Source organism: Dermacentor variabilis, chromosome 2 (assembly GCF_050947875.1).
Source record: "Dermacentor variabilis isolate Ectoservices chromosome 2, ASM5094787v1, whole genome shotgun sequence".
Taxonomy (NCBI): domain Eukaryota; kingdom Metazoa; phylum Arthropoda; class Arachnida; order Ixodida; family Ixodidae; genus Dermacentor; species Dermacentor variabilis.
Window position 1 is genome coordinate 168,805,096 of NC_134569.1, and position 16,537 is coordinate 168,821,632.

At 46.4% G+C, this 16,537-nt stretch overlaps 1 protein-coding gene across 1 annotated transcript; it reads right to left on the reverse strand.

The window, feature by feature from the left end:
- Window positions 1–1,661: 1,661 nt before the first annotated feature.
- Window positions 1,662–16,163, reverse strand: LOC142570548 (uncharacterized). Its single transcript, XM_075678922.1, has 2 exons — window positions 16,062–16,163; window positions 1,662–2,128 (listed from the first exon to the last, which is right to left on the reverse strand). Exons 1-2 carry the CDS (start codon window positions 16,144–16,146, stop codon window positions 1,662–1,664), a joined length of 552 nt encoding a protein of 183 aa, XP_075535037.1. The 5' UTR covers window positions 16,147–16,163.
- Between the last annotated feature and the right edge of the window lie 374 nt (window positions 16,164–16,537).

Genomic DNA, 16,537 nt, shown 5'->3' on the forward strand with positions numbered 1-16,537 from the left:
ACATCAATTCATGCAGCCACCTCTGTGCATAGCATGTCAGCGGTTCCCTGAGCAACGCTCTGTTAAAACACTCTATTACAACACTTTTCTTTCACCGTCCCGCGCAAGGGTCTCTTGAGCACGCTAAACTCTTGAGATTGCACATTTATTTTTCTGCTGTGACTGACGACTTAGCTGTCGGATTCTGTAATGAAGCCGTTCTGGGTTTTTTTTTTCTTTTTGGAAACTGCCCATAATAACTGTTTGCAAACCGGGATCACGGCACATATTATGTTTGCCATATGTATCCTGTTTGGAGCACCTCGGACGGGAGAGTACACGGTGTGATCTTGTTAGCGGAAACATTCTGAACTGAAGCTATCCTAACTTCTCTCTACACTGTAAAGCAAATTTGACTGCTTTAGGCTGCTGAGCACGAGGTCGCGGGATCGAATCCCGGCCACGGCAGCCGCATTTCGATGGGGGCGAAATACGAAAATACCCGTGTACTTAGACTTAGGTGCACGTTAAAGAACCCCAGGTGGTCGAAATTTCCGGAGTCCTCCACTACGGCGTGCCTCATAATCAGGAAGTGGTTTTGGCACGTAAAACCCCATAATTATTATTAAATTTGACTGCTATCAAATGCGCAGCTGTACAATGATGTCACAACGCAGCGCTCCCACAATCTGCGGGAAGCTTTGACACAGCATAATATTACGATGCTCTATCTATTACGCCACGGACGCATGCCTAAAACGCGGAATGAACAATCCTACGAGTTTTCGACGCGCAAATTAGCGTTTTGAGACGCCCGGGGCGTTGGACGCGTCGTAGAGCAGCAATTATAATAGCCGAGTGCACGGAAGTTCTAGCGGAAGACGAGTTACGGGACGCATTCATCACCGAAATTCAGTCCGCGTCCCTCCCAGTAACTGCGGCATCGTGGCATGTTGCTACAAGGCCAAGCACGTCGCATGCTGCGGTTGAGTGCTGTTTCAATGCTGTACAAATCCCCCACTTTATCTGCATGATCCACCATGCTGGCTGAAGGACGCGTTCGTCATTGAAATTCGCAGCACGTCTTTCGTCGTAATGCGCCATATCGCCATGCTGGCTGAAACTTTCGGCGATTCCAGATTGCATGGCAGGTGGATAATTTGCAGATTCCACAATATGAATGTGCTTTCTTCGCCCTTTCTTCCTTCAGGGTGTCTAAGGTTGGATGATATCAGCACGTGAGCTAATTAACCAAAATCATTATTAAGTAGTTCAACAGGTACGTTGGAAATGTATTGATACAGGATCGCGCCAGGGGAAACGGAAGCGAGTATATTAGTTTTAAAAGAGCTGCTGGTTGCTGTTTACCACCAGAACCGCTCAAACTCATATCTTACGTTGAACGTTGAAAACGTAAAGTACGACATCACAACAAATAATACTTCATAGATGTGTGCGAATATTGGAAACTATGCATCAACCACAGTGAACCCGTACAGACGATCTCTGTTACCACTCGGAAGTATGCTGCGTTTAATGGCTAATAGTGCGGGCATCAACTCACAATGGCTCAACCCAAGGTGGACGAAGATTCGTTAAAGAAATTGAGACCACCAATGCCCTGAGGAGGACAAAATTTTCTTCTCAACTGCCGAGGTTTCCGAGAAACCCACGAGGAGTCTTTATTTTCTTACTGTGGTGTGGGTGGAAGACAATTTTCCTTCCATGAATCGTCGTTCACCTTGCGGACTTCCGCGGAGTAGAAGTGCCAAGTGGGCAGCATATGCCACAAGTCTAACGCTGTAGTTGATAGTATATCTCTGTGTCTGTATATATAAAATTTGACTCACAGTACTTGTTCCCGATGGAACGCTGATGAACCAGCACATCTCCCGGTCGTAGATGAAGTGCTGCAGGACCTGCCTTGCCTGGTGGAGGGAGAAACCGCGAGACAGCCGGCTGCAGTAGCGAAACGGGGCCGCCTTGAGCGAAGTCCCGGGGTCATCCTGCGGTAGCTTGCCACCAGGAACCACGAAAGCCAGCACACCACCGTTGAGGCTGTCTGCTGGGCAGATGGTCCCGGCCTGAGATGGCAGCCTCGGGGCAGCGACGTTGCCTCCACGGTAGTCTCGGTGTGCCTTCCGAACGACTGCGCGTGGAAGCGTGATTCTAGCTCATGCGTTTCTCGAGCGTCTAGTGTTCGAGCATGTTCGCGTGGCAACGCGCTCGAACGCGGCCAGCTCCTGCTTCCTCTTTTTCGCTCCATCTCTCAATTGCGCCTGCAGCGTTTTTGGCCAAAGATGAATACCTACAAAATCTTGACAACGAACAGCTTTCTGGGCGTTGAACTTTTTGTGCTATACAGCATACTGTGCCCTGAAGATGTTGGTATTGGACTGGCGTTCCTTCAAAGAAAAGGGAGAAAGGTGGAGGATCACATTTTCAGTAATTCGCTGTTGCAGTATTATATGAAACTGGCTTGCATGCTTTAAGTGCATTGTCACATTAGGCCGTGTAACATTCAAAAAAGAGTAAGAGTTAAGGTGTAGTTCATTAGACGAACAAAAAACGTTTAAAGATACAAAATATTTTACTATGCCGCGTTAGGTGATATAGCTGCGTGCAATATTTACCTTGTGACACGGCGTCATGACCAACAAGATAGTTGAAGAGCTGGCATTGCCTTCCCAGCAGCCTAAGTGATTTGTTTCTCGTTAGCAACTATGGGTCCGTTTAAATCGATATATGGCGTTTATATGGCATTTTTCCTTTTCTATTGCGTCCTTATTTTCTCACTTGCTGTTTCAAACACGTAGAAACAATAAGAACATGACCCCAACGATGGAATACACAGTTGTGTTCAGGCTATACTTGCTTCTTGATCGCGGATGCGAAGCTGCACTACATAGCTTTAGCATGGCGCACATGAAAAGAAAACAATCACACGAACAACATGATTTGTAAACAACAAGTTTAGTTTTAGAAAGAGAAGTGCAGAAACAAAGAACAAGAAGAAACTAGTTATCTCTATTGCCCTAGATATGACTCAGAGCGCCTGTTAGTCATGCCGCTTCGAAGAACGAGAGCCTTTTCGACCAAGTGCTGCAGAAATTCTTCCGCTACGTCAGGCAGGCGGCCGACAAGGCGTAACGAGTCTGGGCGTCGTCCTGGTGCTGCTTGCGCGCGAGAATCGCGAACACCAGCGGCGTACCGTGGATTTAGCACGCTGAGAAGGTCGCCAGGGCCGGCCTCGCCTATACCTCGGAGAAGCCACACTGTCGCGGCCGTCTTCTCGGTGCACCTACTAGAGCGATAAAGCGGCGTTCCAACGACTGCGCATGGGAGTGTGTGGTCGCAGGTTATGTCATCCTACCGGGATGTAATTCTACTTCTCAGCCCCTCTACCCATGGTGCAGCACTGATCAATAATTATGCAGAGCTTCACCGCACCAGTAGCTACTGTAATAGGCTAATGCCAGCTCAGCGTCTGATAAGAACGATCATTTCCTTAAATTTAACATACCCACAATGGATTGGGTCCAGCAGAGGGTGGTACACTTAATGTAAACAATATATTAGGAAACTCGAGGCACTATCTGCGTTAGCGAATATAAGAGGAATCGCGCAGCATTGAACAAACAGGAATGCAGTAAACTTCGGAATATTGCACGACAAATATTAAGCATGGGTATGGAGGATAGTAAGAAGGAACTGACTATAGTGAGGTGGCCCTTCACCATAGTCGTAAGGCTATATTGGCGAGTAACCGCAGCCGACGCGGGACCTGTGTAAGGCCAAACATGTTCATCCAATTTTATGGCACCGCTGAAAACCGTAGGCCCACGAGTGCGGAGCCCATGATTGAAATCTCTTCGTCTCGAGCGTTTGTAGGGTTGCTGCATTACTTCTTTTCCTTCTAGTCCGGCTTCTGCTATACGTTTTCTTTTGTACTTTGCTTCATCAGCACGCCTGAGTCAAAGTACTCCTTACAAGTGGAGCGGAACGACCCGTTGCCTACCTCACAGAAAGGAGGTGGGGGTGTTAGTGAGAGCAGCATTCCGGGCTAAGTTGGAATATCTGTACACAAGTATTAGTGCGCAAGAAAGACAGGGACGTAAGGGAAGAAGACACACCAAGCGCAATCTTTTAATTAAATTTATTGCTCCACTGAATCGGTTTCACCGATTCAGGGGTACTATATTGTAGTGGTACAATTCATTTTGCCCCTACATTGATATATTCAGTAGTACAATAAATTTAGTTTAAAGTTTGCACTTAGTGTCTTTTTCTCTTACATCCATGTCTCCTTTGTTCTGCAACAATACTTTAGTAAGGGGCTGTTAGGTTTAGATGCCACTTGAGCTGCCGCAGACCTAGGATAATGCCGCGATTTTACGTCGTTGCTGCGGGCCCATGTAGTGCTAAGAAAGCACAAGAAATGAGCTACTGTCACCGTCTGAAAACAAAAGGGAGAGATCACCTCTATGCAAGAAAAATTTTAAAGTGGTATGCGACATCGCAATCTCGTAAATGAAACGTCATTTTGACGTCATTCACATCATTGAGAATTCCGGGTAAAGTCAAGATGCAGGAAGTCCGAATTTAATAAGACGGCATGTTTTTTAGACGTTTCCTTAATGTAGAATTTTATTCATCTTGATCGAGCGATATACGCCGTAACCGGTGAAACTCAAACACGGCCTTTCAAGGAAGCTACAGGAAAGTACAAACCGCAGTGACCCAGCCTGTTCTCCCAGTAAGTTCTGCACAAAGACGGCGAATCCAAGAACGTTGGATGCCGACACGTTTTATGGCAACTTGCGGAGGGCTGGGATGATGGCCATAATTCTTCTTGAATAAATGGGTCTAAGATTAGTCAATTCTAAAGAGCTGCCATCGTCCTATATCAGCGTATATGGAAGCTCCAGTTACCTTTCGTTGTGCATGCACCTCACTTTACCATTCTTCACCAAGCATGCATCATACATCGCCTTCGTCCTTATGACATCGCTGCACTCAGGTCCGTTCCCTTCCGCTGATTTAACTTTACATTGCGGCACAGCTTGTGGGCGGTGCAACGCAGAGCGAGATATTAAACCTCTGACCTCCCATGCATAAGTACATATGGACGAGAAATGTCTTGTTGAATAGAACATGAAGGACAACCAAACCCATCGCACTTTCTCGTATAGCTTTTATTAACAAGTTGACTAGAGCTTAGTTTAAAAATTTTCCAAGAAGTGACGCTGAATGCTGCATTTCCTTTTCAGTTCGACAACCCATGACCAATAGGCGAAATCTGCTTCCATACGAAGATGTCCCGGTAATACCACAAACCACTGCAGCCTGGTTTCCTGATATCCGCGCCCTTCTTGGCAAAAAAGAAAAATCGAATTTCCTTATCGCACGAAGTTTTGCACCGACTGTAAAATGAGGTGCCCGCAAGTCTTTGTGTGCACAACAACAGTCTCGCACAGAAAGGTCCAAATTCTTGTCCACAAATACGTCTGAAAAGTCATGCACGCAAATATACGCATGAATTCAACTCAGACGAGGACGGATCATTTCATTGACATACGATGAACCTTCACGAAGGCTCTTTGTAAGGGACCGTCTAACGTTCGTTAATATTTGTTTCGAAAATCGCTGTCCCAAAACATCAGTTGTCCCCAGCAACCAAACCTTCCAGACCTCTTTGCAATTAAAACTCAGAATTGTAAGTTATAATAAATAACAATATTAACACTTAGTTTCAACTGTACATATAGCATGAGTACACATGAGAAGTTACGGTACAATTTAGAGTGGATGCGAACGATCGTTTTAAGGGGGAGAACTCAACAGAATAACTTCGTACGAATCGGCTGCGGTTCGCAATGTGCGCGCTTATAAGAGATTGATCTACAGCGATATCCTTTTGAGGCATTTGGCTTTCGTTAATGGTTGTTTGGAAGGTCTCTAGCTGAAAAGAAATTATTGGCAAACCTTCTGAAGCTCTCCGAAACGAATAAATTTTAAGGGAGAAATTCAAACGATAAATATTAATGAAAATATTAACGCATAAATCCATAGATGCGTAGCTGACAACGTGAATATGTGCACCTAAATAGGCTAGATTACTGAATAGGCGTGAACCATAGTTGCTACTGATAAATCAAAAGCAGTGTCTGGCTTTTGTTGATGGTTGTTTGGAAGGTCGCGAGGTGAAATAACATGATAGCAAACGTTCCTGAACTTTAGGCAAGCCTACCGGAACTCTTTCGCAAAGCTTCCAGAACTCTTTCAAACGAATCAATTATGACACAGATATTCAAAACGATAAATAATAACAGAAATAATAACGCATAAATTGGTAGATACATAGCATACAAAATTAATATGTACACTTAAATTGTCTAGATTCCGAAATAGGCGCGAACAGAAGTCGCTACTGATAAATCTCCAGCTATATCTGGCCTTTGTTAATAGTTCTTTGGAAAGTCGCTACATGAAAAACCATGTCGGCAAGCCTACCGGAACTCTTCATAACGAATCTATTACAACACAGAAATTAAACAAGCAATATCAACGAAACAATTTACGCATAAATCTAGAAATTAAGTACCCGACGCAATGAATATGCGTGCACCAATATACTACAATCCGAAATTGGCACGATATATGGTCGCGAGATATAAACGCACAAGTAACGCATGAATACGGCGCCAACAAAGCAAGGACGTGAAGAACTGCGTCCTACAGTTCGACTCTTTAAACACACGATCTCGCGGCACTGCAGGGACTGATGACAGCGCGGCCTAAGCACTCCTGATGCCTGGTCGAATTCACGGCGTGGAGCCCCGTGGCCACTGAAGCCTGTGCGCTCTCCACTGTGGCTTCCGTGGCCGACGACCGGCTGGCCTCGTCCTTGTACCTTGGCTGGACTCGGTGGCTTCTCTGCGTGGCCCTCCGCGGTAGCGGTGACATGGGGCGCATGCACGAACAAAGCCAAGGAATACCCGGTGGCCGAGTCAGCTCCTCTAGGCAGATGGCATCTCTCCATGTCTCGCTGGTGGGCCAAGGGCTGATGTGTTGCCCGGCTGCAGTTTCGCGGCGATCGTGAACTGCGAAAAGAAGGCAGTGTCTCGAATCCCCTGGGGACTGCATTGCTGCACAGAAGGTGGCATTTAAAAGCCGTCGCGACGAACTACTTGGACAACCTTAGAGGACCGCGAGCTTTTCGCAGTATGCTGTACGTTCCCGGTAAAGGGCGGTGCTTTCGAAAGATAATTGTGAATTACAGTTGTTTAGGCGTGCACTGGTCAGAACCTAGTCGGGGCAAAACAGACCTAATAAAAGTATGCTTATTATCATAAAGTGTGAACAACAAAATTGATTGACCGGAGTTATGTTATAAATGAAATGCAAATTGTCGAGCGCTTAAAAAAGAAACGAAGAGACGTCACCATTGCGTAAACTCTAGAGACGCTATCAACTGTCGTTTTAACGAAAATTGAACAAGTGGTGGTGCCTCTAACCACTGATAAATTATTCTTCTAGCTATTCCCATGAAGAACGTGGAAGCTGCGTAAGAAGTGCGAAATGGCTTTTCAGTTTTCGGCAATTTGCTTATTAAGGGTGGGGTGCACGTGGTGTCATAAAGAGGGCAGACAATGAAACATGTTGCCACTTTCATTCAGACTGTATCGATGAAAATGTGTACTCCACAACCACTCGATGAGACGTGGGCTTGGAAATTTTGCGACCGCGCACATGTAAGCCGACAGGGTGTAGCGGTGGCGTAAAGGTACAGCATCCGCCTCGCGTGCAAGAGGACCGCGGTTCGAATCCCAGTGCCGTGCAATTGTCCCCCACATTAAAAAAAATCCGCGTGCCGATAAGATTGCATAAACAGGCCTGGAATGCGGCCTGATCCCTGTGACCACAACCGTTAACGCACTCCCTCACCAGAGCAGGATTGGCCACGCTGGTGCAGCACTTGGCCGCAACCTCCTAAATGAATACAACAATCAAACCACGGCCCTCAATCCCCAGCACGTGCGAAGCAACTGACCACGGCGGCGGTCAGACCTGTGGCACAGCGGAGGGTGCTAAGAATCCCTGGGTCCGGACAGACCGCCATAGGAATCTGAACCTGGCAACGTTTAACGCTAGAACGTTATCTACTTAGGCTAGTCTAGCAGTGCTATTGGAGGAATTAGAGGGCAGTAAATGGGGTTTATTAGGGCTCAATGAACTTAGGAGGACAAATCAAACATACTAAAAACCGGGCACGTCCTGCGCTACCGGGGCTTAGCGGAGAGACGAGAACTAGGAGCCGGATTCCTGATGAATAAGAATATTGCTGGTAACAAACAGGAATTCTATATCATTAACGAGAGGGTCGCAGGTCTTGTTGTGAAACTTAATAACAGGTCCAAAATTAAGGTTGCACAGGTCTACGCCCCTACATCCAGTCATGATGACCAGGAAGTCCAAAGCTTCTATGAAGACGTGGAATCGGCGATGGGTAAAGCCAAAACAAAATACACTATACTGATGGGCGACTTCAATGCCAAGGTAGGCAAGAAGCAGGCTGGAGACAAGGCAGCGGGGGAATATGGCATAGAGACTAGGAATAGCAGGGGAGAATTATTAGTAGAGATGGCGGAACAGAATAATATGCGGCTAATGAATATCTTCCTCCGCAAGCGGGATCGCCGAAAGTGGACGTGGAGGACCCCGGACAGCGAGATTAGGAATGAAATAGACTTCATACTCTGCGCTAACCCTGGCACCACACAAGATGTGGACGTACTAAAGAAGGTGCGCTGCAGTGACCATAGGATGGTAAGAACTCGATTTAGCCTAGACCTGAGGAGGGAACGGAAGAAACTGGTACATAAGAAGCCGATCAATGAGTGAGCGGTAAGAGGGAAGATAGACGAATTCCAGATCAAGCTACAGAACAGGTATACGGCTTTAACTCAGGAAGAGGATCATAGTGTTGAAGCAATGAACGACAATCTGGTGGGCATTATTAAGGCGTGTGCAATAGAAGTCGGTGGTAACTCCGCTAGACCCTCCGCTAGTGATGAGCATTGCTACATGGGCCTTGGCGACTCAGTTATGATGCGTCTCATAAAGCACCTCCCACACCACGTAAATGCCAGGTGCTACATGGACAATTACTTCTCCTCTGTCACTTTGCTTCGAGAGCTTAACATCCTGGGCATACTTGCATCTGGGACTATTCGTTGCCATCGGCTTCTTGGGTGCCAACTGAAGTCAGACAAGGAGCTGAAGAAAGAAGGGCGTGGAAGTTTTGACAGTAAAGTCACCGAAGAGCGAGACGTGGTCATTGTACGTTGGCATGATAATGGCCCTGTAAACATGGCTTCTACGCTTGTTGGTGTGGGAAACACCCAAAAAGTCTGCAGGTACGTGGAGCGAAGCATTAAAGTAGCATGTGATGATTGACTGCCCTGAGGTTATCGTAGGCTATAACAAGCACATGGGGGGCGTCGACAAGCTCGACTTTTTGATATCTCTCTACCCCTTGTAAACAAGAACAAGAAAGTGGCCCATAAGGGTTATTTCCCATTTTATATCATTTTCTGTGTGCAACAGCTGGCTGGAATACATCAGAGATGCTAACGCACTGGGCCTCGCAAAGTGAGAAGTTAAAAGACTTGATGGCGTTTCAGTCAGACGTTGCACGGAGCTTGATCACATGTAACAAGATTGAACCTAGAAGGGGCCGACCTAGCTCCAGCGCTCCCAAGCCTGTGAGGTAAGTCCACAATGCTACTCCTATGCCAACAAATTCCGCGAGGTTTGGCGGAGCAAACCACTGTCCGAAGCACGTCGACGCAAACTTTTCAAAGAGGTGCAGAATGCCAGGATGCGATTCAAGGTCCCGGATTTTGTGTCGGAAGTGTAACGTGATCCTGTGCCTGAGTGGTTCAAGAGACTGCTTTTTTGAGTTCAATCAAAGGAAGCAGTAGAACGGGTTTCTGTTGTCCTTCAAATGTGCCTTGAGAAGGTTTAGGCTACCAAAAGAAAGAATAAAAGGTCCAGAAGAACTTAGATTCTTATTGTTACGCGACCACCACAAGTGTTTGCGTTGAGGCGCTATGTACACAATTGTGTACACGTCCAAACTTTTTATTATTGTGAACAAACATATTTCTGAACACTTTCTTGGTATTTGCACGCCTAATAAAGCATTTTCAGCAAGGAATGAGAATTTTCTCTGCTTTGAATCATAATTCGCGCCTGAAGGGGATACGGTACATGTGCCGGTCTGATCTGTTTTCAATGCTGCGACCTTCCCGGGGTGCTCTAACCTTCAATTTCCTCAGGAGCTTCTCCGCCACAGCCACCAGGACTGAAATGCTGATAGGAGCTTTGAACAACCTATCAACTTGATTGTTCAGGCTTTCATGTACCAGGTGAACACATTACTTGTCCAAGGCTCCCTTCAAATATAAAATATACCAGTAGCCACTTTTACCGCCTTGGAATGCGCAGGTTCATACAACAGATTTTTTTCTGGTTCCTGGCGATCACATCCAACACGTGTGATCTGGTGTTCAAGTCAGGTTAATACGTCTTTAAGTAGTTTGCAACAGGTGTTATGGAGTAAAATCGGTCGATAGTTGGCAGGGAAGAATTTTTGCTGGATTTACGTTGTAGAAACTCCACAACCAACCTTCCCAAGCTCCCCGTCTTCCATTAATTAGGCGGATCATGTGTATCGATAAACTGTGCAAAATATTCTAGCTGATGGTACATTACAAGCTTTGCACTAGCGAGTAAAACCTGTAAAATAATGATTTTTGCTTTCCGGTATGATAGATAATCCTACACTCGGACGTTCAGAATGCTCCAAACCGACTCTCAATAAAATATCGGCTTCACATGTACGTTTTTGAGGAAGTGAATTGATTTATCGCCAAATCGCAACGCATGCATGAGACCGTCGTTGACCCTGAGGTAGGGGCGGCTTCAAGCCACAGCGTTTCAATTCGTTAAGTGTTTTAGAGGTGTGCTCGTCTGCAGGGCATGCTCTAGAAGCTCCTTTTTTCACTGCTTGGCAGCCGCTACTCGTATGCTGCGAGGTGCAGAGGTTCTGCGCTGTCGTTATTTCAAGATTTGGATGAGTGCATGCCGAAATCGTTCCTTGAGTATGGTTAGCACCACGCGTACAATCATAAGTAAAAGTCGCAAAACGACTGGCACCTACAAACAAATAAATAAATAAATAAATATATGAAATAAAAAAATAAATATGCGTTTTAGCACAGCTCCTAAGGTGGAATTCGTTTAGTACAGTGCATTGGGGCAATGATCACACACATGTTATATAAACCCCTTCACTTAAGCGGCCGTGCCCCGCCTGCTAACAAAAAAATTAGGATGAACCTTGCTGCACAGGAACTGTCCAAGATATGTGTAGCATTATACGGCGGGCTGCGCAGAGCAGAATGTGTTATGCGTCGTATTGATGTGTGCCCAGGGTAATTTTGATGCCGCACGCTCTATAGAGTTATTTATTTATGTACGTTAGGAGTGCGAGGACAGAGATGCACAAATTTACATTGCCGAAAATATACATTCCACACCCCGTCTGCCGTCACATAACGCTGAAACATACAATGCGATTCTGCAGTTCTCCTTCAGAATGGTTGATCATAATTTTCTTGCGCGATGCTAGGCACGGCTTAACAAAGGCGTTAGCGCCGTCATGGGCACTGTAGGGGGACGGCTACACGTGCATGCATAATCACTGCATGAGGGGAATATTCTCATTTTAGGGCCCCTTTAGCCACCTTCCATCCTGACTGGTTGGTTGTCTAACAGGGTGTCGGATATTGCCTGCTATTCACCTTTCATAAAAGGCTTAGCTATTTCTGGATTAGTTTTAACGCCTTTTCCTACGAATAACTTATATTGAACAGCATAAATGAATGGGCTGGTAGAATTGCTTGTGCTGTGCTATCTATTGTTATCACGGACAATGAATGCGTTGTTTGCCACTGTACTTCGGATAGCAGTTATGAATTGCGTACGAAATCGCCGCAGCCTGCTCATTGTAGCCTTGTATTACGAGAATTGTTTTCCGGATTCACAAAAAATTTTTCCACCGATTCACCATACCACGCTACACATTAAAATGTGGCTGCAACGTTGGCCTTCACATTTTCGCGAGAGATATGGTATTCCAATATACTCGTAAACTAAATGTTCTGCGTTGCCGTGTTTTCCATCTTTGGGCAGCAAGGCGGTTCGCACGGCAACGTGCGTGGATTGGCTACACGCCTGCATGATTGCGCGATCTCCAGCCATTCCTGTCCACCGAAGATTCCGTTGCTGTTGCTCGATCCGCTCGGAAGCGTGTGAGGCGCGGATTGCGTTTTACAAAATGAACGATGCGGACTTCCTACGAGGGCCTCTGAGCAAACGACCGAGCGGCACAATGCACGCTCAATAAGCCCACACGGGCTACATCGTTAGGCAAACACCCATGACCACCTGCAAGCGCACACCAAAGGATCGGTGACGCGGGAATGGAGATCACTCAGTGTGACAGTCATCCAAACCCCATACAACATCTAACAACAGCAAGCGATGCACCAGTGTTCAACAGCTGAATTATGGGGTGTCACCATACGAAGTGGCCTTCTCTTGTAAGTGACGCCAGCACCACGTGCGTTGCTGTAAGCTGCGTGCGGGTTGTTCAGAGGCATGCGGGGGCGTGAAAGACAGTTGTCCCCTACCTTGTATGACGCGGGTTTGATACAGTAGCGTGTTGGATTTGTCCACACGAACGAAAAAACACATGCAAATCCTTAGGCTCTCCAACTCGACTACATGCAACAACTGAGAAGTTGAATCTCGAAAGGTTCCTACTGCACTGCAGCACAGTGGTGCCTGTAAAGAGAAGAACGTACATAGTGGTGGAATGGAGGTACCTGGAGGAAGCACCGACACGCGGCCTAACGTTTAACTAAATATCCACGAATTGTTTACGAGCATATACAGGGTGTCCCAGCTACCTATACGTAAGATAAATATGTCTGTTGGTGTACAAGTTGGTTATTAGTTTTTAAGGGATGATAAAACGCTCCTTCCACTTTTGTGGTTTCTTCACCTCAGTTCGGGAGCTGCTGTAGCATAATTAGCTGCAGGTGCGGTAAATGGAGGACGCGGCAAGTTGTGTTCATGGTCACTCAGGAAGTTAAGGGGCTATTTCATTCTGTTTATTGGATAAGTGGGAATTTAGCTTCGCTGTTTATAAATTTAAAGAAGTTCTACAGAGATGTGGCCAGGAAATCCCTAATTGCGCGCTATTAAGGCTTTCGTCTATTATGTATTTAATTTTCTCGCATCAGAAATAAATTGATTACACATTAAAAACTGCCAAGTCACTGCGCGCTTATGTGCCACTGCAGCAATAGTTGTGTCGACTCCATGCGTAAATCAAGCACGCTGTTGCTCAGAAAGTGTCACGAGACTGACACAGGCGGTTCCTTGTAGCTTTCAATGCCAAAACAGGAGTAGCTGTTAAAGTAACAAAAACCAGAATAAAACACTTGAAATTGTCCGGGGCCTTCGGCTTTCTCAGTACCAGTGTGCAACATTTAAGGCGCCGTCCATTTGCACATGGCATTACGATTGAGACACTCCATACAAAGTTACATCAAATTTTTCTTAGTTTGTGGACTTCTTTCATGACTGTGAGAAAAATGGCTTCGCATCCGGTTGGATGCGAAGTAACCCGGACTTGAATGTTGTCAAGGACCCTTCCTAATTTTCATTTTCGGAAATGTTTGTCTAGTTTTCTGTATCAGTAAGACTTCGAAAGTTAATCTTGACTAGTTATGCAACTACGAAGATGCAAAAAAGAGTTCTATTTGTTCCATAATGTTGCCATTGACATGATTTCATTCATGTTATCCGTGAGTGCACCCGTTTATCTTCAGGCGTTGGCTAGCTTTAGCATGGCGAACTGTATAGTTCCTCTACTTTTCCGTTTTTCTGTGCTGCTTACCCTCTCTCCTATTGTCAATCCGACTGTTGGAGCCCAGTCAGCAAAGAATAATCCTCAGTTCCTCCTCTACACCATGTTTATAATAAAAAACTAGTTAGTACTCCTACTGCTGCTGCTACGCCAAGGTGGCCCTGTCCACGTCACCTTATGCTTCTGCGCGTTCGACATTGGAGAAGGCTCACCCTCAGGCTCCGCCTTTCGAAGCACAAAGGCGTCCTCACATTTTGTCATCAGTCGAGTTTTCAACACGTTCACCTGTCGGTGACATGCTTTGGCTTTCGACAATGTAATGGCAAAATCGCGAGCCTGTGTTTCTTGATACTGTCTGACCCATGTATCCGACTTCCGTGATCTGAATATCTTAATGCACCTAAGCCCACATTGCTCGATCGTAGACATACAACCAAAAGCTTGAATGACGCAAATAACCTAGTTAAAGTTATCACATTGCCGCATCCGCAGTGCAACCACGATGACGACGATAAGAAGATATCTCGGCATTTAAAGGAAACACAGCGAACAAGAAGTTACTAGCACGCGATATTACACCGCCTATTCATTTCACTGTACCTGCTGAATATTACGTTCTTCCCTCGTTTCCGACGCCGCGACGCCGACGCCGGGAACCTGATGGTAGGCACTCCTGCTATGACGCACACACGCATCCCAAAGAATCAACCTCTCGTCATCACTCCTGTGCACAGCTTCAGTCGACGCATGCTTGGCTTCAGCCCCTAATTTACCACCATTTCAGCTCCGACCACCGCAGAAATTTTGTATATCAGCGAACTGCCTTCCTTCACAGATGGCAAGTCCTTCGCAGAGACTTTTCAGCATCCTCACGTTCGGGACATCGTCCGTGGAGTCGCGTTTGAAAATTTTGCGGACTGGCTTGATCAACATGGAAGCGTTGCGAATGTCAACAAGTGGAGCGCAGAACAAATATTTCTATACGCCAATTTCCAATAGAAGACAGCGCTCGCACGTGGTTCCAGAACAGGGAATCGTGCTGCCAAACCTGGAACGACTTTCGCCGCCAGCTAATGGATAAACTATCCAGTTCCGACCAGTGCGTTTACGCACAACAGCTTATCGAAGTGCGCTTTCAGAAACAACGAAAGCGACGCCACGTATGCCGAGGATATGGCCCGCTTATTTCACTGAGCTGAACCCGATTTGCGCGAGACCGAGAAAGTGCACCATCTCAAGCGAGTAAAGAGCCATTGTTTGCGGGCTTGGTAAAAAACCCACCAACCACGATCGACGAATTTATAAGGAGGCAACTATAATCGAGCGAGCCGTTCAGCAACAGTGCCGACTCTTTCAGCGCCTGTCCAATAACACACGTATGAGCGCCACCGCTTAGAATCCCTGCATTAGCGAACGCTCATTCTCAGAATATTGTGTGTGGACCTGCCAACCGTGGCTGCCCCGTCCACAGTCAGCAGTCGCTTCTGCCATGGATATCTTACACCAGGAGCTGTGGGAAGCCTTTATATCGCCCACGCCGTGCTCAGAAACACGCCCGTTGAGGTTTGCCGATGTAGTTAGTCGGCCTCCACTTCTACCTTCGACAAAGATAGAAGTTGCATCCGCGACCTGTTATCTCCTCCTCGTGTTAGGAGAAGCCTCGGAGACGACCACCAGCTGTCCGAACTAACTTGGGTCACACTCCCCACTGTCGACAAGTCTGCTTGTACAGCGGTGAACTGGACCACATTGTCCGTAACTTCTCTAAGCCATAAGTCGCGTTAGGAGGCTTTCCGCGGCCAGCTTTCTTGTGCTATGGATACCGTCGTGCTTATTAATAAAGTCGGTCAACGAATCCGCTTCGTCACGTCATCGCTGGCGATCATGGTCACATCTACGTTACTCTTTCTCCAGCCGCCAAAGTTTCGTCAAGGCCCATCCCTCTAGTCCTCGCGGGGGAAACTAATGGCCGCAATCTTCGAGGGGAACTTCATTCGGCTATTTCAAAGGCAAAGGAACGTGTTTCTTACTGGGAATTGCTATCAAGCAAGCGTCAGGAGACAGAGATGCAGCTTACCAGTATTCGGGTCGACGGCGTTTCGACGGGGCGTCTGATGGCGCAACAGGGCTGACTGCTTCAGGATGACGGCGAAGCCCAACATGTAGTCGCCTAGAGCCAATGTTGCTGTAAGGTGTTCAATATGGTGGTCAGTGGCTTTTTATGTGACTCTAAAGAGTTGTTATGAGGGATAAATATGCCAAGTTTAAGCGCCCCGAAAGGTTCTGGCTTGTTTCATCGCTAAAAACCTTACCTTTAAGACCATAAAAATTACTCTACATGACAGTGAACTAAAGCCACAGCTGCAGCAATTGAATCACTATTCCGGTTAAGCGAAAGAATTTCTCGCATCGAAGTTTATTTCATGCAGCTTACGTTTTCAAAGTCGCCTCTATCATCATGATTACTTGTAGCAAAGGCCACCCAGGAAAGAAAAGCTGATTTCTTCTTGTAAACGGTTCCCTTGATGTGCGTGAGTGTAGGTTGTGCAGACT